The 24,089-nt window shown below is 42.1% G+C and overlaps 1 protein-coding gene across 2 annotated transcripts; it reads right to left on the bottom strand.

Annotated features, from left to right (window-relative positions):
* Positions 1–1,342: 1,342 nt before the first annotated feature.
* LOC115171726 (calcium-binding protein 2-like) lies at positions 1,343–14,752 on the bottom strand. Of its 2 annotated transcripts, XM_029728804.1 has the most exons (7): positions 14,290–14,752; positions 13,324–13,629; positions 3,078–3,108; positions 2,798–2,932; positions 2,475–2,584; positions 2,110–2,257; positions 1,343–1,836 (listed from the first exon to the last, which is right to left on the bottom strand). In XM_029728804.1, exons 1-7 carry the CDS (start codon positions 14,374–14,376, stop codon positions 1,811–1,813), a joined length of 843 nt encoding a protein of 280 aa, XP_029584664.1. In that variant the 5' UTR covers positions 14,377–14,752; the 3' UTR covers positions 1,343–1,810. The 2 variants fall into 2 exon arrangements, with proteins under 2 accessions (XP_029584664.1, XP_029584674.1); XM_029728814.1 differs by lacking the exons at positions 13,324–13,629; positions 14,290–14,752 and adding an exon at positions 7,950–8,035 and having other exon boundaries at positions 1,344–1,836.
* Positions 14,753–24,089: the final 9,337 nt, after the last annotated feature.

Raw genomic sequence — 24,089 nt, 5'->3', positions numbered from 1 at the left:
ACTCCTCTGTTTCATCACGCTCACCACCAGGTCTACTTAGCACCAAAAGGCGTGCATCACAAACACCAGGAATCTTCAACTTCATTTGCTCCATCTCCATACTTAATGCTACCCCAGAAATCACTAATTTCAATGGTGCCCTGTTCCTAAGAGCAAAGCAAGAAACAGATCTTGACTCAAGTTGCGTGACACGGAGCGCCCGCTCCTTCTGGTCAGAAGAAACACAAACAAATATCACAAGTCCACTACAGGTTACCTTCACTGATTCAACTGCATCCAACTCCTTTCTCACCCACCCTGAAACCACAAATGGATCTGCCAAAAGACAACGATACACTTTCTCAAAAAATGTAAATCCTACTGGACAAGATTCTTCTTTATCATGTCCATTGATGCCAGGTTCGGGTTCCGAGCTCTTAACCACACCTTCCACCTCACTTAACTCGCCCTCATTCACTTCCATTTCACCTCCAGAACTCAGCCTGGTGCACTGCTCACTCTGTTTTCACTTGACACCCCTCTTCTTCTTCACCCCATTTCCATTTTTACCACCATCTTCCTCAAATAAAAATCCAACCCCTGCTTCCTCATACTTTCCTCTTTCCCCCCCCCATTCCTCCTCAGAAAACCATCTCTCTGTGTCCTGGTCCCAACATTCCGCTTCTCCCGACTTTGCTTGCAGCCCAGTGGCATCCCAACTTAACTCCATCTCATAATCATCCTGCTCACCTTTTCTGGCCACACACAGAAAAACGACCCCCGTCGTGGCTGAAAACCTTCAGCTCTCGCTTGGTTCTATGCAATTTCGGTTCATGTCCATGCACTACGACCTTTTCTCTGATTCATTTCTGTTACACCCAGCAGCTCAAGGTGATCAGCCCGGACTCAACCTTGCCACAGTGCTGCTCATAAACCTAGTGTCTTTGCATATGCATAGCAGAGGAGGCTGGTGGGAGGAGCTATTGGAGGACGGCTTATTATGTAATGGCTGGAATGGAATAAATGGAATTATCAAACATATGCAAACCACGTTAGACTTGGTTAAATTTTTTTCCATTGTTATAGAAGTTCATAAAATTGCTGAGTTGAGTTGGTTGAAATCTTTTCAATGCCACCGTGTGTTTTTTGCCTTGAACAGAAGAGGTGCCATACTGTGTGTGGAAAATGTGAATTTATCATAGACATTAATTATCATTTTCATTAACTAAATTCCTGTCCCTATTTAGTCTTACGTTGCATTAAAATGTGTCTAATTTTATTATCAAATGATCATCAATAAATGAATTAGTCAAACATTTTCTTAGAAATGATTACATTTAAGATAACACATAAAAACGGCGATAGAAACAACACAAACAGACAGCTTTTTACTTGAAAATAACGTCACATTTTACAAACGAGGTTAAACCTTTGAACACATACAATCAGAGTAAAAACATTCACTTAAAGAAAAGACACTTTAAAAAGGTAAGAGATACTCATGCCAGCCAAGCATTAGGATTTTGATATGTTACAACCAATCGATGTTCAATTTAACTGTCACAGCTTGAGTTCTAAGATTTGTAGAACTACTTTTAAGCGTTCACTCAATTTAAGTGCTGCTTAACAAAAAATAACAAACCGAGGTCCAGTCAGTAGAACAAGAATGTTCACTACAAATGTAGTGGTCCCTTTTCCAGTTGTTCACTACAAATGTAGTGGTCCCCTTTCCAGTTGTTCACTACAAATGTAGTGGTCCCTTTTCCAGTTGTTCACTACAAATGTAGTGGTCCCTTTTCCAGTTGTTACACAACAACGCCATCTGGTTATCTCAGCGTGACATCATTCGAACAAATTCTGTGAAAAGAGAGAGAGAGAGAGAGAGAGAGAGATAATGACAGAAAGAGAGTTAAATGAAAAGGAGACATGATTATCCCGTACACAGACCAACAAAAAACCCAAGTCACTGCTTCTAACATATAAATCAACAAATAAATCACTGAAGCTGAGCATGCGTGCACGCAAACACATACACACACACAAACACACACACAGACACACACACACACACACACACACACACACACACACACACACACACACACACACACACACACACACATCTCGCACCCTCAAAGTCGACCAGTCCGTCCCGGTTGAGATCCACGTCTCGGAGGATCTCGTCGATCTCTCTGTTGGTCAGCTGTTCTCCCATCAGCTTCTTCATGGCCTCCCTCAGTTCCATTATACTGATCTGACCATCACTGTTAGCATCAAACTGCGAGAGAGAGAGAGAGAGAGAGAGAGAGAGAGAGAGAGAGAGAGAGAGAGAGAGAGAGAGAGAGAAAGAGAGAGACAAAGAGAGAGAGAGAGAAAGAGAGAGAGAGAGAGAGAAAGGGACAGAAAGGAGGCTATAATGACAGTTACTTACATTGAGAAAGACAGCAACCATCTCTGTCAGCTTTGAAACCACACAATCTGAGAGAGAGAGAGACCTCCTTGAATGCATCTCTCAGTTCTTTCACTCCGATCATGTCTGCTGTCTCTGCCAGCATCTTTGGGCCCATCAGCTCCACAAAGTCCTCAAAGTCTAGTTTGCCGCCACCTACAGACCAGATTAAAACATTACTACTATTACTCATAGTTACAATACGGACAATATGTCTTTCATTGCCTAAATATTCCTTGATTTTGTGTTTCCTTGGTTCATAATTCATTGCAGTAATCAACCTAGATTCCGCCATAGCACTCTAGAGTTTCAGATATTCCATGATTCTGTGGTGTTTCCGCTGGCTCGTGATGATGACATCAGACTCACAGATGGACTGGCCCAGCTCGATGAGCTCCATCTCCGTGGGCATGTAGCCCATGGTCCTCATGCACTCTCCCAGGTCCTTGTAGCTGACATAACCATTCTTCTTCCTATCAAACTCCACAAACGCCTCGCGAAGCTCTGCAAACACACAGGCGCGTGCGTACGCGTACGCACACACACACAAACATACAAGTACACACACAGGGTAAGAATTAGATAGTGTAGATTGTAAAACATATCATGGTACGATTCTGACTGTGTGAGATAGAAGGGGATAATCTACCTTCAATCTCCTCTGGTCGTAGGTCCCTGTCCTGTTGGAGGTAGCAGAGGGACTCACATAAGCAGACTGGTAGTTGCACACGAACACACACACACACTGCATCACAAACGCACACACGCGCTACATCACAAACCCATGAGATGCACGACGACGACAAAATCTGTTTGCTCATGTACCCACGACAAGACAAACAACATACGTGCATGTTTCATGTCGATACAAAAACTGCCGTCAAACACATAGATGTAAATCTAAAGATCAACAAACACAAAATGTTCAACCACAGATATTAGGAAATACACAATGGGCCTCAATCACAAAGACCATGGGAACCAATCAGCCAAAGGTATAAAAAGGCGGAGAGAAAAGAAGAGAAAGAAATTCTGCCATTTGTTTTTGCTTGATAAAATCTACATCTTTTTGCTATGGTATGATTAATAGCAGAGGTGGTACATGTGATTTGTAGCGTGCCAGTAGACACACATGGTTAGAAAGAGTAAACTAGGATGCTTTGCAAAGTTAGACTAAATAGTATATCTATCTAGTACATTGCTTCTAAATATATAATACAGTATCAGTCAAAAGTTTGGACACACCCACTCATTACAGAATTCATCTTTATTTGTACTATTTTCTACATTGTAGAATAATAGTGAAGACCTCATCACTATGAAATAACAAATATGGAATCATGTAGTGACCAAAAAAGTGTTAAACAAAGCAAAATATATTTTCTATTTGCGATTTTTCAAAGAAACCACCCCTTGCCTTGATGACAGCTCTCATGAGGACCACCACAGGAAAGGAAGACCCAGAGTTACCTCTGCTGCAGAAGATAAGTTCATTAGAGTTAATTGCACCTCAGATTGCAGCCCAAATAAATGTTTCACCGAGTTCAAGTAACAGACACATCTCAACATCAACTGTTCAGAGGAGACTGCGTAAATCAAGCCTTCATGGCCGAATTGCTGCAAAGAAACCACTACTAAAGGACACCAATAAGAAGAAGAGACTTGCTTGGGCCAAGAAACTTGAGCAATGGACATTAGACTGGTGGAAATCTGTCCTTTGGTCTGATGAGTCCAAATTTGCGATTTTTGGATCCAACCGCCGTGTCTTTGTGAGACGCGGTGTAGGTGAGCGGATGATCTCCGCATGTGTGGCATGGAGGAGGAGGTGTGATGGTGTGGGGGTTCTTTGCTGGTGACTCTGTCTGTGATTTATTTAGGATTCAAGGCACACTTAACCAACATGGCTACCACAGCATGCTGCAGCGATACGCCCTCCCATCTGGTTTGGGCTTAGTGGGACTATCATTTGTTTTCAACAGGACAATGACCCAACACACCTCCAGGCCGTGTACGGGCTATTTCACTAAGAATGAGAGTGATGGAGTGCTGCACCAGATGACCTGGCCTCCACAATCACCCGACCTCAACCCAATTGATATGGTTTGGGATGAGTTGGACCGCAGAGTGAAGGTAAATCAGCCAACAAGTGCTTAGCATATGTGGGAACTCCTTCAAGACTGTTGGAAAAGCATTCCAGGTGAAGCTGGTTGAGAGAATGCCAAGAGTGTGCAAAGCTGTCATCAAGGCAAAGGGTGGCTACTTTGAAGAATCTAAAATGTAAAATATATTTTGATTTGTTTAACACTTTTTTGGTTACTACATGATTCCGTATGTGTTATTTCATAGTTCTACAATGTTGAAAATAGTAAATAAATTAAGAAAAACCCTTGAGGTGTGTGTCCAAGCTTTTGACTGGTACTGTATATCTGAACCTAAATCTGCACAGATTACATTGTATGAGCCATGTTTGTATTATGGACCTGGTAAAATACTTTCACAAAACATAAATCACAGTAGTAACCAGATTATTGTGTGTGTGTGTGTGTGTGTGGGGGGGGGGGGGGGGGGGGGGGGAATGTAGGTGGTTTCGTGTAAGTAAGACCCTTGGACATATAATGTGAATTGTTTACAGACACAGACACACACACGTCCACACACTGTAGGTCGTGCCTGTTTTGGTGTAGTAGGTCATTAGGTTGAGTTTGTTTGGTGGCAGAGAAATATAGGGAGAGACAATCCCTGTAGATGTCTTTCTCTTTACTATGGATGTTCTTCTTGGAATCTCCCTGTATGTGATAAACACAGTGCAACACCACATCAAGGTTTGGTTGGACTCCTCTCTGGCTGCAGTATGTACTTTATATAGCACGTTTGATTGGTTGTCCCATGATGAAAATGAAATTATTGTGGAGAGAATGTTATGTGGTGAGAATGAAGTGAAGATGATCATGATGTGTGTGTGTTGGTGTGGGTGAGTGTGTGTGAATAGTTTAGTATGTAAGTATACGTGCGTGTGTGATTGAGTATGCGCTTGCATGCATGTGTCTCAGTATGTGTGTGTATGTGTTCACTAGCGTGTGTACGTACGATCTGGCTGCTTGCAAAGCCCTGTTTGAGGAAGATGCAGGCGGGTCCCACGATGCTGTGTAACACGGTGCAGTTCTGGACCAGTGCAGACAGTGGCGCCTTAAACTCCTCGTCCTCACCCGATTCCTCCTCGCCCTCCGACCGGGGCCCCTCCTGGCCCCCTGCCCCCCCCTTGCCCCCCTGGGGCTCGACGGCCCCCTTAGAACCAGAATCATCCAGAACTAGTGAACCCAACAGTCGTTGGTTTCACACTCTGTTTCCCTCTCTGTCTGCTGAGGTCTGACAGCCAGCTGTCCACAGCACTAGTCCTCAGGGAGATCCGATGTTACATCAGCAAACAGGACAGGACAGGATTGGCAATCTCTGTCAGACTTTTAGAAGTTTAACTCTATCTACATGACAAGCACTATCAGCCAGCGGACCATCAACCTAATAAGTCTAGCTCTCTGTCTGTTTATGTGCTGGTCTGTGTGTTGGTTACAAGAAGCTATGCTTTCTCTCCATCTCTCACTCTTTCTCTCTCTCTCATCTATCTCTTTCTCTGCTCTGTTTCCCCGAGGCTCAGTCTTGGCTCAGAGTTGGATTGGGGTTTTCATTCTGCTAAGTGTTCAAACACTCAACTCAGAGACTCAACACAATGTTATATAACACACTTACAGATTACATCTAGTCAATATGATAATACCAGAGTTGTGTTTAGTTAGAGTTTTTCTCAACCTGTGTACAATTGTTTTTGGGAGGTGTGGTTAAACTAACCTACAGCAAACCAACAATGATCAAATGCTTAAGTAAATTTGCAGAATGTCTGATACGTTTCTTGCCTTTATGCCTGGATTGGATATACTGTATTAGACCCAGTTTTGCAAAACTGTAAATACAGTTGTCATCAATGAATGCGAAATTCAATGCGAAGGGTTTTGTTCACAGAGTATGAATATGTTGTTTTCATCAGAAGAGAAAAGGTTGCAAATGTGTTCACGGTTTCTGGCAATCGGTAAATACTACTACACAATATTGGAAATGGAAGGTACAATATAGGGAAAGATCTAGGCAACAGGGACTGTCAAATTTGTAAGATTTTCTACAACATTGCAGAGATGCAGAAAATGAAGTGGAGTTACTTCTAAGTATCTTTGGGTTACTCCTAAACCTTCCCTTGAATCAACATCGTTTCTACATAATTTCAACCCAAAGAATCTATGTGATGATGTGGAATCAACGTGGAAAATCTATTTGCCAATCGTTTTTTTTCACCCAACTTTGAACCTAAATCCAATGTAATGTTTTGTTGTTGATTTCACGTTGAATTCACATTAGTTGACGCCTCAACCAAATGGGAATCAAAACTAGACGCTGAACTGGGGTCTATGCCCAGTGGGTTGTGACCTTCCATTAGAGAGCTTTACATTGGTGTGGATTGAGGCCTAAACATTCATATCAGTTGTGTTCTCCCATTGTATTCACCTTCCTTATTTCTATTGGGGATTGTGCTTCTGCAGCCGATGGAAGGTCTAAGCCCATGCGCAGTACTGAATACATGGAATTGGATTGTGAAGATATTGATGAAGGAATCCTGCGCAGTGTGCTTATTTCTATTTTCTTTTTGATCAGGAATAATATTGTCATTTCCCATAATTATGCACCTTTTGATAGTTGTATTTCCAATTTTGATCATCATTATTTGGTGACCGCAAAGCAAATATTTTGATCACTAGAATCAAAAACAACACACACTAACTTTCTGGTTTGTCAGCTTAGACTCAAGAGAAATAAATGTTTGCGTTAATCTTTTTGCAGACAGTCGTGTTCTTTTGAGTAACGTAGTAGCGATTGTGACAGTAGCATATAGAATTGATGAATATATTTAAGCTTTGAGAAGGCGACTGCATTTGGAAAATGCATTTACTGTTTTTCAATGGGCCACAGAATTCTGTCTTGAGAATCAACAACATTGATCTATAAAAAAAAAAAATGCTTGTATGCGCTTGAGAATAATCGTAGTATCAAAATCCACGTCTGGTACAAGATTGATCTGGTTGTTGGGCCTGCCCTTTAGGAACCACAAGGATAAAGATCTCTGGGGAGTAATACTGCTTATCAGGCTCGGAAATAATCAAAGAAAGATCTCCATTGTACAGAGATGCAGAGACGTTATGCATATAAGTGAAAAGGAAACGTCATAGATTGTCTCTACTGGAGTTGTTCAGAATAATCACGTTGTATTGTTTCAGATCAATGTTGTGACAATCCTGCAGATCAATGTTGTTTAAAAACACACAGGACCTATTCTAAATTGAGTACTTGCAGAACAAATACATTTTGCCAATATTTTCAGGATACTACACACATAAACACACAGACAAGGAAATAACAAGCAAGCAAAGGCTTCTCTCGTCCCATATCTTTAAAAGAAAAAGCAAATAACTGCTCTTACCTTCTTCATTTTGTTTTTCATGGATGGCTTAGTACAATTTCCCATCCCCTATCCTCGGAGTGTGAAGTAACACTCTTGACCCTCCTTCTCTTTTCCCTCCCTCTCTATTTTCTTTTTCTTTTTCCTATTTGTTCTGTCTCTCTCTCTCTCTCTCTCGCTCTCTCTCTCTCTCTCTCTCTCTCTCTCTCTCTCTCTCTCTCTCTCTCTCTCCCACCTTTCTTTGGAGTTCTAAAGGTCCCACCCGAGATTAGAGTTCTGAGGTGGGGTCCAGGAGGTCCTATCACCCAGTCACATCGTGGTCTGAAGTGATGTTCATATCAGAGATGAAACATATAGTAGAACCTCTAATCCACACTCAGAAGATCCTAAATCCCATAAACAACATCCCGATCTGCGTTTAAGGTCGCCTAAAACAAACATTAACCTAGCCCACTTCTATGTCTGAACAGAAAATAGTTCATGCGTGCATTACTCTGTCTCTCTGTCTCTCGCTCCTACTCACTCATCAACTCTCAATTTGACCCCTTCTTAAATTCCCTATCTCTACCCCTCTCCCTCTCTCCTCCTCTCAGTCCCTGGAGGAAGGCTTGTTACACCATTCAAATGACTACATCTACGTAGGGGGGTGAGATGCAGAGAGAGGGGGAGAGACAGACAGAGAGAGGGAGGAGAGATAGAGAGAATTAGAGGGGACAAACACAAGGGATTTAAAAATCCCTATCCCTCCATTTCAGATTAAAGGGAGAGATGGAGGGGTAAGAAGAGAAACGGATAGAGTAAGGAGAATGAGAGAAACAACGAAAGGGAGAAATTGAGGGCAGGTTGGAGAGAGAGGTGATACAAGATGGAAAGAGATGATGAGAAGGAGGAGTGATTGAGAGAAAAGGACGGAAAATTCAGAGAGACAGGGAGAAAGAAAATCAAACTGGTCATGAGATAAAAAATCTACGGGAAAGCAGGACGAGAACAAGACAAGAAGCAGAACAGTGAAAGAAACAACAAATGAGCGAGGAAGAAAAGAGCCAAGAGTGAGACTGATGCTCAAACAGCCTGGGAGCAAGCTGCTGCTTTGGACTACCATTAGGTGTGTGTACGTGCGTATGTTAGAATCACACACACCATTGACTGTATGCGTGTGTTAATCACATCCAAACCAAATACGCGCATCACAGTCGACTGCTCTAATTGGTCTGTTTTTAAACTCAATAAACACGTCTTCCTGCTTTCCTTGGATGTTAAATGTAATATTCTCTCTGATTTGTGCATGATAAAAGCATGACAGAGGTTCTAATCCGAGCTGTAATGCTGTCTAATCCAGAGACACAGACATAATATCAGACACTCCAATGTTTAAACTGTGTTTCTGTGCCACAACACTGACTCACATGACTAAATAAATACTATGACTACTGATGGGAATTACATGCTGCATAAGGACAGGCTGAGAGAGAGAGAGAGAGAGAGAGAGAGAGATACAGAGACCTATAGGATTTATTTCTTGTCAACAGGGACAGATGTTAATATACGGTAGCCTGACTTTGTAGAGCTTATTACTTATGCATACCATTCGAAGCCATTGTCCTTGTGGTGAACCTTGGGGGCATAAGGCTAAGTGGTAGGTTCCATAGACGCTGGTCTAAGGTCAGATTTGTGTCCCCCCCCCATATGGTTAAGGTTAGGATTGGGAGAAGGTAAAGTGATGCCAGATCTATGCCCATTGGTGCCTAGCGGGCCCCAACCACTATCCAGAGAGTTCCATACCCTCGTAGTTCAGGAGAGGGATGAACTCTGTGATAGGCCTGCTCCTCCAGCTGGGACTTGTTATGATGCACAGCTGTGAACAAAGTACTTTGGCAACTTCCAGGCTATTGGGTAATCGAACACATCAGTGTGTATGTGTGTGTGTGTGTCTGTGTGTGTGTGTACGTGTGCATGTGTGTGTTGTATAAATAACATTTGTAGTAGGATATACATTATGTGACATTCCATGACCACTCAAAGATGAGGCTTATCTGATGTAACTTGGCATCAAATTCTGCCAAATATTTATTTAATATTTGATACTGTAGTTTGGTCATTCCGGCTCTCTCTCTGTCTCTCTTTCTCTCTCTCTCTCTCCCTCTCTCTCTCTTTCACACCCATTCAAACCCAGACGTATGGTGATAGTAGCAGATAAGAAGTATGAGTGCCAAGATTAACTGAGTGACAGATGTCTGTTATCAGATCAACCGACCGCTTTCCTCTATACTTTTGGAGACAGACTTGGACTTAGATCAAATGAACAGTCTGGCTCATGTCATGACGGAATCTTTAACAAGTACTAGGTCAGTTCTAGGGCAGTTCAACACTGCAGTGTCAATTTAATACCACTAGAGGACAGCTTCTGTCCAAAATATAGTACAAAATATAGTGTTCCATAAGTATTTGGCAGAAATTAAAGCAGCAATCAGCAGCTGAAACAACAAAAATGTGTACTCCCCGTCCTGTTTGGGTAAAAAGCTGAGGGATGGGGCAGGAGAAATGTGACCACTCTCAAATTCATAGATATAGCTATGGAAGCAAGGACTAACCATCCATGATATCAAAATGATTGTTTTAACCATGTTTTAAGGCTATATAGTGTTTGTTTACATTTACTTTGTTAACAAACATTGGAGTAAAACAAGCTTATATTTTGGGTTCTGAAGCTCATTAGGCATTTAGAAGTTGTATTATTCAAGAATCAATGGGTAAATATAATTCATTTATAAGTCACAAAATGTATGTAGCAACTGCAGATTGCCCCTTTAAAACCACATTGTATTTTATTTATATAGCCACAAGGGAGAATTGTCCTTGGTGTCCCACCCTTTTCCTTGGTATTCCCACCCTCGGGACGGTTGAGCTAATGTGCGCTAATGTGATTAGCATGACGTTGTAAGTAACAAGAATATTTCCCAGGACATAGACATATCTGATGTGTCTAAATTCTTGTTAATCTAACGGCACTGTCCAATTTACAGTAGCTATTACAGTGAAAGAATACCATGCTATTGTTTGAGGAAGGTGCACAATTATGAACTTGAAAATGTATGGATAAACCAATTAGGCACATTTGGGCAGTCTTGATACAACATTTTGAATAGATATGCAATAGTTAATTGGATCAGTCTTTGCACAACCACTGCTGCCATCTAGTGGCCAACGTCTAAATTGCTCCTGGGCTAGAATAATTCATTATGGCCATTCTCTTGCATTTCAAAGAAGACGATACAAACAAAAAAAACGCATGTTTTTTTTCTTTGTAATATGTTCTACCAAATCTAATGTGTTATATTCTCCTACATTAATTTCAAATTTCTACAAACTTCAAAATGTTTCCTTTCAAATGCTATCAAGAATATGCATATCCTTGCTTCAGGCATTTAGATTTGGGTATGTCATTTTAGGCGAAAATTGAAAATGACTTAGGAGGTTTTAACCATCCTTTTGTGGATTTCAGGTTTTCACGTGGATAGAAGAACAAGATCTCTCTCTCTCTCTCACACACACACACACACACACACACACACACACACACACACACACACACACACACACACACACACACACACACACACACACACACACACACACACACACACACACACACACACACACACAGGGTAAATCAGTCTGCTAAACAACACTCATGCTGTTGATAGGATAAACATTGTTGCAACCACTGCCATTAAGACTGATTACCTATCTAATTCATATTTTATTATTGATCATGTAAATGAATCATGTCACTCTGTTGGGTTTCTGGTTCTGTGTGTTCTGAACAGCATCTGATCTGCATCAGGTATCAGTATTAAACCTCTCTGTCACACAACCAGTATGGGTGTCAGCTCACAACCACAACCACACACACGCGCACGCAAGCACACGCACACACACACACCTTGTTTGCTCTGCATGCCTAGAGGACTGAGTGTGTGGTAAGTGTGTGTGTATTGAGACAGACTCAGGTAGACACGCATCATGTAACCTGACTCTTACCCCTGGCTGGAAGTAAGGCTCTGGTCACTATGGTGATGTGCGTGGAGGAGCTGGTAATTCTGGAGATGTATTGTGTTCTGATCAGGTGTCAGATACTGACACTAGTATCCAGTGACTCAACCTGTCAACTACAGGAACTCTGCAGTGAGTCAGAACCAGAGCCGAATACGAGCACAGGGGAGAGCAGGCCAGGCCAGGCCAGGCAGGACATACTAGGCCAGGGGAGAGCAGGCCAGGCCAGGTCAGGCCAGGCAGGACATGCTAGGCCAGGGGAGAGCAGGCCAGGCCAGGCCAGGCAGGACAGTTCAGGCCAGGCCAGGCCAGGCCAGGACAGGCCAGGCAGGACAGGCCAGGCCAGGCCAGGCCAGGGCAGACCAGGCCAGGCCAGGCAGGACATTCTAGGCCAGGGGAGAGCAGGCCAGGTCAGGCCAGGCAGGACATGCTAGGCCAGGGGAGAGCAGGCCAGGCCAGGCCAGGCAGGACATGCTAGGCCAGGGGAGAGCAGGCCAGGTCAGGCCAGGCAGGACATGCTAGGCCAGGGGAGAGCAGGCCAGGCCAGGCCAGGCCAGGCAGGACAGGCCAGGCCAGGGCAGACCAGGCCAGGCCAGGCAGGGCAGACCAGGCCAGGCCAGGCCAGGCCAGGCCAGGCCAGGCCAGGCAGGACATTCTAGGCCAGAGGACAGCAGGCCAGGCCAGGCCAGGCAGGACAGGCCAGGCCAGGACAGGCCAGGCCAAGCAGGACATGCTAGGCCAGGGAAAAGGGGAGGAACCAGACTCCCGAGGGCAAACCTACTGTCCCCCCCCAAGACTCTGAAGCCATGTGATGTTGTGCTGTTGAGTCGGTGTAATGTGGGTGGGGACGAGTACTGTTTGGTGTTCATTACTCCTGGGGCTTAAAACGATATCTGTTATGAATTACAGTTTCCTAATGTAGCAGATGCCAATGAAGGAGATTAAACCCTCAAACACGCTACCACATGAACCCTGAACACATAGATAAACAACACAACTCTGTTAGCATCAAGGCTAACACTTAAACATGGGACATAGGATAAGCAGCTACCGTGAAGTATGGGGACAGAGTCAGCATTTATATTTGGAGCAGGGGGCCTTAGAATTTCAATCAGGACCTTGGTAGATTGAAATCGTGCCTTGGATGGATGGACATGGACACACACACACACATAGACACACATAGACACACATAGCCACACATAGCCACACATAGCCACACACACACACACACACACACACACACACACACACACACACACACACACACACACACACACACACACACACACGGCTAAAGAAGGCCTATCCCAGGGCAGACCCGGGGCATCCTGGTTCTTACCGGTCCAAATGCTGGGTCCATAATAGGGAGTAGGTCTATGGACTCCTTCTCTTCCTGCTCCTGACCACTCGTCTTCATCATATCTGCCACCTTGTCCTCCACATCCAGGTCCTCCTCTTCCTCTTCTTCATCCCCTGTACCTCTCTCTCTATCTCTGGGGAAGGGGGTGGGGGTCTGGCTGTACCTCCTACCATGGGGGGGGTTGACTCCAGCCGCTGAGACTTCTGAGTCTCCACTCTGCTCACTGGACCTCCTCCTCTGCATTATCTGCTGTTTCTGAACCTTCTTACTGATCGCTGCTTTTACCTGCATGGGGAAAGTACAGGTGACAGAACCATTATAACAACGTTGATACTGATAGTTAGGAACTGAGTCAGAGCCATACAAGTGTTTCATACAAACTATGAAATGAATCAGATATTATTATTTCAAATGGAAAAATGAACAATAATTGAGTAATGAACAAATTGGTGTTTGAGGTAAAATTCACAGGTAAATTCACAAGTATTCTCCATCAATTAATATTTTTCTCTTAATTTTATCCCATAACATCTGACAAAACCCTAAAGATTATATTTTTTTCATATATCGTACCTGCAAGGTGATCCCTACCCCCGTCCCATTCTATATCAATCCACTCTGTTCTCACCCTCAACTCCTCCTAACACACAGCAGTTAGCCCCTCTCTCTCTCTCACACACACACACACACACACACACACACACACACACACACACACACACACACACACACACACACACACACACACACACACACACACATTTCTATACACACAATATCATATTAAACTCCAAGAGACGCTAAAACCTCTCATAACATATATGTTTGTTCACTCGAGGTAGAGAGAAATTAGTCAAATTTAGAAGATAATAAAACTATACATTGTGTAATTAATTCACATGAAAACAAACCGACACAAACACACCCATACACACAAACACACACCTGTTTTGCGCTTTTCCCGTGCGGCAAGCTCATCCCTGCGGAACCACCTCCTCCGGCGGAAGAATCCTTCGGAATGATCATGAACATCTCGGTGTTGTTTTCTTACGTGCTCTATCTCTCGCTCCCCCTCCCTTTCTCGCTCCCTCTCTCGCTCTCACTCTCTCTCTTCCTCCCTCTCCTCTCTAGTTTTCCTAGTGGACCTTTTTTTTTTACAGACACTTCAAACTGATTAGTTCTGTATCTATTAAAGTCATTTTGTCTGGACTTTTCTCATTTCTGCTTTGACTTGCTTTCTCTCTCCCAAGTTTAAAATCAGAAAGTAGCTAACTTTTCCTAAATAAAATTGTTCTCCCTTTGTACTCCCTTGATTTCCCTCCCCTTCTCTTTTCTCCCTTTCCCCTGTCTCTATCTATCCCTGTTCAGTGGTTGTTAGTGCGTGCCTCTCTCTATCTCTCGTCCTGTTTGTCCAGGCGAGGGGGTTTTATCATCATGTGTCCTGTAACTCAGGGATTGAGTTCCTGCCCCTCTCTCTCTTTCTCTCTTTCTCTCTTTCTCTCTCTCTCTCTCTCTCTCTCTCTTTCTCTCTCTCTCCCTCTCTCTCGCTCTCTCTCTCTCCCTACCTTCCTATCTCTCCATCACCCCCCCCCCACCACACACACACACACACACTCTGTCTCTCTCTGTCCGTCCGCCTTTTCCCTGTCTCTCTCTCATGTTGTCAGTCTGTGATCTGTTTTGTGTCGTGATAAGTTGTGTCTGCCCAGGACCTGGCCTTTGTTGGAACGCTAATTGGATTTTCATTGAGGTGTTCAGGTCAGCCTTTCAGGAGGAGGGAGGAGGAGGGAAGGGGGGATGAGTACAGATTCAAACATGACATGTCATCACCATCAAACACGAACATGCATGCATGGATAAATACATCATGTAGGCATGACTAAACATACACACAAACACAGTTGCGAGTGCAAACACACACACACACAAACAGTACCAGTCAAATGTTTATACACACCTACTCATTCAACGTTTTTTCTTTATTTTTACTATTTTCTACATTGTAGAATAATAGTGAAGACATCAACACTATGAAATAACACATATAGAATCATGTAGTAACCAAAAAAGTGTTAAACATATCAAAACATAATTTATATTAGAGATTCTACAAAGTAGCCACCCTTTGCCTTGATGACAGCGTTGCACACTCTTGGCATTCTCTCAACCAGCTTCATGAAGAATGCTTTTCCAGCAGTCTTGAAGGAGTTCCCACATATGCTAAGCACTTGTTGGCTTATGTACCTTCACTCTGCGGTCCAACTCCCAAACCATATCAATTGGGTTGAGGTCGGGTGATTGTGGAGGCCAGGTCATCTGATGCAGCACTCCATCACTCTCCTTGGTCAAATAGCTCTTACACAGCCTGGAGGTGTGTTGGGTCATTGTCCTGTTGAAAACAAATGATAGTCCCACTAAGCCCAACCCAGATGGGATGGCTTGTCACTGCTAAAGACTGTGGTAGCCATGCTGGTTAAGTATGCCTTCAATTCTAAATAAATCACAGTCAGTGTCACCAAAAAAAGCATCCCCACACCATCACACCTCCTCCTCCATGCTTCACGGTGGGAACCACACATGCGGAGATCATATGTTCACCTACTCTGCTTCTCATAAAGACATGGTGGTTGGAACCAAAAGTCTCAAATTTGGACTCATCAGACCAAATTACAGATTTCCACCGGTCTAATGTCCATTGTTTGTGTTTCTTGGCCCAAGCAAGTCTCTTCTTCTTATTGGTGTCCTTTTAGTAGTGGTTTCTTTGAAGCAAATCAACCATGAAGGCTTGATTCACGCAGTCTACTCTAAACAGTTGATGTTGAGATGTGTCTGTTACTTGAACTCTGTGAAGCATTTATTTGGGCTGCAATCTGAGGTGCAGTTAACTCTAATGAACTTATCCTCTGCAGCAGAGGTAACTCTGGGTCGTCCTTTCCTGTGGCGGTCCTCATTAGAGCCAGTTTCATCATAGCGCTTGATGGTTTTTGCTACTGCACTTTAAGATATTTTCAAAGTTATTGACATTTTCCGAATTGACTGACCTTCATGTCTCAAAGTTATGACGGACTGTCATTTCTCTTTGCTTATTTGAGCTGTTCTTGCCATAATATGGACTTGGTCTTTTACCAAATAGGGGTATCTTCTGTATACCACCCCTACCTTGTCACAACACAACTAATTGGCTCAAATGCATTAAGAAGGAAAGAAATTCCACAAATGAACTTTTAACAAGGCACACCTGTTAACTGAAATGCATTCCAGGTGACTATCTCATGAAGCTGGTTGAGAGAATGCCAAGAGTGTGCAAAGTTGTCATCAAGGCAAAGGGTGGCTAATTTGAAGAATCTCACATTGAAAATATATTTAGATTTGTTTAACACTTTTTTTGGTTGCTACATGATTCCATATGTGTTATTTCATAGTTTTGATGTCTTCACTATTATTCTACAATGTAGAAAATAGTAAAAACAAAGAAAATCCCTGTAATGAGGGAGTGTGTCCAAACTTTTGACTGGTACTATACCTGTGTGCCGTGCACTATCCCAGCACACAGACTCTATGCTCAATCACAGCTTGGCTTAGAGCATAACTCTAAGCTCTTCCTTACACATACATGTATGACATCACCACAGATATTTGATTCCACTGAAAGCATCTGCTTTCTAGAGATAAGTTATAACCACCTCTGCTCTTCCTTCTCATTCCAGAACAGTACTTAGCCCTTAGTCGATAGGATCGTGAAGGACCACAAATAGTTCAGGGATAAATGATCCAATCAGTTTCAGTTCAATGAAGAAGGACTATCAATGTAACCTAGCAACATACTGTTTGTACCACAGGAGGTTGGCGGCACCTTTATTGGGGAGGACGGACTCATGGTCACGGCTGGAACGGAATAAATGGAATGGTAATCGATTTCCATGTGTTTGATACCATTCCATTCCTCCATTCCAGGCATTATTATGAGCCGTCCTCCCCTCAGCAGCCTCCTGTGTTTTGTATTACCACCTACATCTATTATGTGTAAATTGGGTTGAACTCTGTCTGTATCTTGTTACAGTATGTCTTTATGTCTGCCATGTCGGTATGCTTGTAATGTAATGACACGTGGAACATTTCCAAACAGATTGTTTAGTATTCTATCCTATTTGCCCCACTGTTTTCTTGACCTCTGGCCCCTCCTCTTTCCTCCTCTATTCACCCCTCCCTTCTTAGCCGGATCTTAACCTCTATCCGGCTGAAAAAGAAGTTGTTAGTATTCAAGCTGAAGGATAGATGGTAACAAACATTTCTCCGGTTGCTAATGAGGTTTCCATTAATCACATTAAGCCTATCTCTCTCTGTCCCTATCTGTCTGGTCATTAGTTATTGATTGGGGAGCACAAACTCAGACCGGGAGAAAAGAGATCCATTACGACAAAAACATCCAGAGTTGCACTGGTCAAAAATAGAATGGTGTATTTTACAAAGGGATAACTCAGGAGGGCCGGAGGGAAAGAGAATGATAGTTAGAGAGGTGGATAAGGGAGAGGCCGAAGCCATGTTTACACCTTGGGTTAACATGTGGTTGTCGTCATCCGATCAAGATGATCTGGTCACTATCTGATCAAGATTTGTTGTGTCTACACGTGGTAATTAAATGTGTCTCTGATCTGCCCACTGCTTCCATATTGTGACCAGTTCCCTGGTCCCTCCCTGTGTGCAAATTAATCCAACCTGCCTTGGAGCTCCCTTATGACACAACCTGTATAAATTGTCTGAAAACAGCACACTTTTATAGTCAATAGTTTTACACAGATCATCACAGCCTATATTTGTTATCCAACGATTTAAAACTGGATGTAGGCTACTGTCCCCATATCTTCGACCTGTCCACAGCCATACAAATACATATTATTTCATATATCCTCCTGTTTTAAAAACACCAAATCAGCTTTGTAGGCCTAGAATAATTAGCGTACCAAAAATGTGTATTTCTAAAGACGTCTACACCTACAGCCAGACGCCTGGTCAAATTATGAAAACGGATAAAAGCAGCAATGGATCAACATGTCAAAGGGGCGCGCGTATACAGAAAGTACTCTGGCTTTATAAAGGAATAAAGTGTCAATCAAAAAGTAACCTAAAGAGTCCTTCATATTGTAGGAAGGACTACATATTGGACAGTGGCCTCGCTCATGCTTACAGAAAGCTATGCGCGTTTACGTATCAGTTTGGACATATTCTGCACTTTATTGCTAGCGATTTGTCTAGAAAATGCTAAAAGAGTCACAGAATGTAATATACTAAAATCGAAAAGGATTGCATTATATTCCAGGTGTCCGATTCTTATTTAGTAGCCTATAGGCCTTAACAGTACGAAAGAAGAAAAAAGTGACATGTTGGGAGATCGACCATGGCCGTGGGTGGATTTCCTCCAAATCATTGATCCTTCAGTAACGGAGTCTCCTTCACTCATCGAGACTTGATCGACTGATATACTAGCATTACAGAATGTAAACTTAACCATACATGTATTGGGGATACATGGGACGGACGAGGATGGAGTTGCAGCAGAAGAGCGCAGTGCATGAAAAGCGTATGGCAAGGTATAATGTGTAGGCATAATTGCTGTTTCCACCTGTACCTTTACGTATAGCCAGAGGGGACTTTTATTTCCATAGGCAAGCCACTGTGTTTTAGCGCTGTATTATTTTCCTATCTGATATAGCAACTGAATTAGACTATTCACATGACCAAACAGTTGATAAAGCGCTCAGCAGCTTTCCCTCAATATTGCCACAGCACTGTCCAGAATGGACGGTGGGCGGTTGGCGGGATGTTCACCCAATACCGCTCTGAATAAAATGGGCACTGGATTCTCCCGTTTCAACTCCTGCTATTACCGGCCTTTCTGTTCTATGCTTTAAAATAGAAAATGTTTCGCTGGCATTGAACCTGCGAACGAGGAACCCTTTGTCTCTCATTCAGAAACAATATGTCTTCATATATATATATTTATCTATTTATATATGCGTGATCTAATTTCGATTGGACTGTGGCACTTGGTTTCTAATGAAAACCACCATGATCTTAAGCGAGGTGATTTGATCGTCTCTGAGGGGACCCAGGTGTAGTGGTGTGAGGCCTAAATGATGTTTATGAAACACTGGGAAATGTATCTGAAATGAAACCCAGGGTTGTTTACTAGTCCAATCATAAATCGAAGTCCTCTCCTTGTTCCTAGAGATCTACCTGTGTGCCTATGATGAGTTATCTCTCCTTGAACAGAGAGAGAGAGAGAATGAGGGAGGGAGGGAGGGAGGTGATGGATGGATAAACAGTAATGTAAAACGGAAGGCTTGTGTTACTGGATGAAGATTAGCCTTGGAGTAATGCTATCTAATTACAGATAAGATGGACAGATGAACTAGAAGAACCTTCATCATTAATTTGTTTGTTAAAGAAGGGATGGACAATGAATTTACTATGGGCCCGATTCAGTCTTGCGATACAGTGCATTTGGAACATATTCAGACATCTTGACTTTTTCCACATTTAGTTACGTTACAGCCTTACTAAAATTGATTTTAAAAAGTAAAATCCCCACATCAATCTACACAAAATACCCCATAATGACAAAGCAAAAACAGGTTTTTAGAATGTTTTGCAAATGAATATAAAAAAAGAAATATAACATTTACACAAGTTTTCATACCCTTTGCTCAGTACTTTGTTGAAGCACTTCTGGCAGCAATTACAAGCTCGAGTCTTCTTAGGTATGACGCTACAAGCTTGGCACACCTGTATTTGGGGAATTTCTCCCATTCTTCTCTGCAGATCCTCTCAAGCTCTGTCAGGTTGGATGGGAAGTGTCAATGCACAGCTATTTTCAGGTCTCTCCAGAGATGTTCGATCGGGGCTCTGGCTGGGCCACTCACGGACATTCAGGGCTATCATGTGCCTTTTACTGAAGAGTGGCTTCTGTCTGGCCACTCTACCATAAAGGCCTGATTGGTGGAGTGCTGCAGAGATGGTTGTCCTTCTGGAAGGTTCTCCCATCTCCTCAGAGGAACTCTGGAGCTCTGTCAGAGTGACCATCGGGTTCTTGGTCACCTTCCTGACCAAGGCCCTTCTCCCCTGACCAAGGCCCTTCTCCCCTGACCAAGGCCCTTCTCCCCTGACCAAGGCCCTTCTCCCCTGACCAAGGCCCTTCTCCCCCTTCTCCCCAGTTTGGCCGGCGGCCAGTTTAGGAAAAATCTTGTTGGTTCCAAAGTTCTTCCATTTAAGAATGATGGAGGCCACTGTGTTCTTGGGGACCTTCAGTGTTGCAGAAATGTTTTGGTACACTTCCCCAAATTGGTGCCTCGACACAATCCTGTCTCGGAGTTCTACGGACAATTCCTTCAAACTCATGGCTTGGTTTTTTCTCTGACATGCACTGTCAACTGTGGGACCTTATATAGACAGTTATGTGCCTTTCCAAATCATGTCCAATCAATTGAATTTACCACAGGTGGAGTCCAATCAAGTTGTAGAAACATCTCAAGGATAATCAATGGAAACAGGATGCACCTGAGCTCAATTTCGAGTCTCATATTCAAAGGGTCTGAATACTTATGTAAATAAGGTATTTCAGTTTTTAATTAATACATTTGCAAAAATGTCTAAAAACCTGTTTTCGCTTTGTCATTTTGAGGTATTGTGTGTAGATTGATTAGGGAAAAAAATAAGGTCATCCATTTTAGAATAAGGCTGCAACGTAACAAAATGTGGAAAATGTCAAGGGGTCTGAATACTTGTCGAATGCACTGTAAGTAGACTTAACATACTTAACAAGTTAAAAAAAATGACGTTAGTCCATGTTAAGTCAACTTAAGAATAGTTGTGTGCCCATCTGTGGATACAACAGCCTGTGGTGTTATGTTGCAATAGACTTGTAATACCACATATATCAATTATGTAAAACACAAGCGTATACATGTCCAGCGCCAAATATAGAAGGGATTAGTATTTAACAGCTTTCTTATTTTTTTCATATTGTATTGTGGTATAGTCTGGTAGCTTCTCGCTTATCAAGTTTAAAGTGTCAGATATAGAAGGCTGAAACAATGGCTGGGTGATAATCCTACACACAACACCACACACACCACACACTTCCTGCGCAGACACGCACCTGTTCCCGCTCACACACAGCACACTCTCACACACAGACACACACGAATTTAAGACACATGGACTCTCAGGACTCAGCACCACCTTGACCCTCTGCTCTAATCTGAACCCCTTTCTGACCAGTTAGTTCTCCCAAAAATAATTTAGCGCCATCATTCAGCATCAACATGTAATATGTTGAAATGTTGAACGCAGCCTCTGTCAGCGCCAGGTGTCTAATTTCCAATTAAGGGCATGGCTCAAGGTATACATGTTTGTCTGTTTCATTCGTTCCGGGGATCCTATTACTATGTGCAGGTTGGCGTGCCTTGGGAGGATGGGTGTGGTGACAATGGATTGTCAGTATGTTCATGGCAAGGTTGCCCGTAACCACTGGTACCTGTTCCCCTGCTCCCATGGCATGCCTTCCTGGGTATGTATTTTGTGTGTTGGCCAGACATAATACGAATATTGATTGAAATGTAATACATTGATAGACGATTGAAAACCTATGTTCTGATGGAACAGAGGAGGATTTAACCCTGTTGTACTTGTCAGCAGTGATTGTACGGAGCGCTAGACGCTGAAGGTGGTGTCCGTGAGAAGCCTTCATTGAGTTGCTTGAATAATTGAGATTGTGAATGAAACGCACATGTTTGTATATCCCTGGCATACTCCACTCCCTGATGCAAAGAACCTGTGTATTTTAGATTAGTCTGAGGACATCACCTCGTGTACAAAGAAGATGGCGTAGTATGGCCACATGAATCATATTTTAGGTGTTAAATCCCCGACGTGACACATGGATTTTAATCAGTGATTTCTTAAGTGCAGCTCTTAATCATTGAAAGCTCGTTCTCTTTTGTTGCCACCAGTGTGAGAATGACATGTAGGGTGGCCGTTGTGTTGGACTGAAATAGAACAACAGTCTGAATACACCGTAGTCAAGCTCTAAAGAACAGCCACAGTTCATTATCTGCATGTTCCCAAACAACAGGCCAGACATATGACATGTACATGTGTTGATAGAAAGCTCAGAAACCAAACCTATGTTATTAATCATTAGGTATATTATTAATCATTAGGTATATTATTAATTAGGTATATTATTAATCATTAGGTATGTTATTAATCAGTAGGTATATTATTAATCATTAGGTATATTATTAATTAGGTATATTATTAATCATTAGGTATGTTATTAATCATTAGGTATGTTATTAATCATTAGGTATATTATTAATCATTAGGTATATTATTAATTAGGTATATTATTAATCATTAGGTATATTATTCATCATTAGGTATATTATTAATTAGGTATATTATTAATTAGGTATATTATTAATCATTAGGTATATTATTAATCATTAGGTATATTATTAATTAGGTATATTATTAATCATTAGGTATATTATTAATCATTAGGTATATTATTAATCATTAGGTATGTTATTAATCATTAGGTATATTATTAATTAGGTATATTATTAATTAGGTATATTATTAATCATTAGGTATATTATTAATCATTAGGTATATTATTAATTAGGTATATTACTAATCATTAGGTATATTATTAATCATTAGGTATATTATTCATTAGGTATATTATTAATCATTAGGTATATTATTAATCATTAGGTATGTTATTAATCATTAGGTATATTATTAAACATTAGGTATGTTATTAATCATTAGGTATGTTATTAATCATTAGGTATGTTATTAATCATTAGGTATGTTATTAATCATTAGGTATGTTATTAATCATTAGGTATATTATTAATCATTAGGTATGTTATTAATCATTAGGTATGTTATTAATCATTAGGTATGTTATTAATCATTAGGTATATTATTAATCATTAGGTATGTTATTAATCATTAGGTATATTATTAATCATTAGGTATAATAGAGACATGAGGGGTGCCATAAGTAAGCTTGGGAGGGGCTGAGTGCAGGGAAAACGATCACATGTAGCAGTACTGATAAGGAACAATTTAAGGCCCATATCACTCAGCTCCCTGCCTAGCAATAACGATGCAATGTTTGGCGATAAGGAGGAGACTCCACCCAAAGTGGGGTATGTATACTACCACGGGTGAAACCATGTTTTTGTCTAATGCAGCTGTATTGATCCTCTGGGAAGAATAAACTTGGTTTAAGCTTTCATAGTGTCCTTTGAGTTTGTACTCTGAAAATGAGAACCTAACAGTGTGATCTATCTGTAGAACGACCACATTGTGGATGTAGCGCAGCATTATTCTACAATCAGCCAATGTTTCACCCAGACCCTTTACGCCTATCTCCCCCTACCCCCCCCCCCCCCCCCACACACACACACACACACACACACACACACACACACACACACACGTTGGGTATTGTGTTTGAGCGCCCTCCAGTGGACTGAAATAGAACAACAGTCTCAATACACTAAAGACAAGCTCTAAAGAACAGCCAGACACACACACACACACACACACACACACACACACACACACACACACACACACACACACACACACACACACACACACACACACACACACACACACACAGCTTTCATTATGTTGCTATTGGAGTCAGTTAGTACATGAGTAGAATA

The sequence above is a fragment of the Salmo trutta genome, chromosome 3 (assembly GCF_901001165.1).
Source record: "Salmo trutta chromosome 3, fSalTru1.1, whole genome shotgun sequence".
NCBI lineage: Eukaryota > Metazoa > Chordata > Actinopteri > Salmoniformes > Salmonidae > Salmo > Salmo trutta.
The sequence above is the reverse complement of the archived record's forward strand: the minus strand, read 5'-3'. Positions and strand labels throughout refer to the sequence as shown.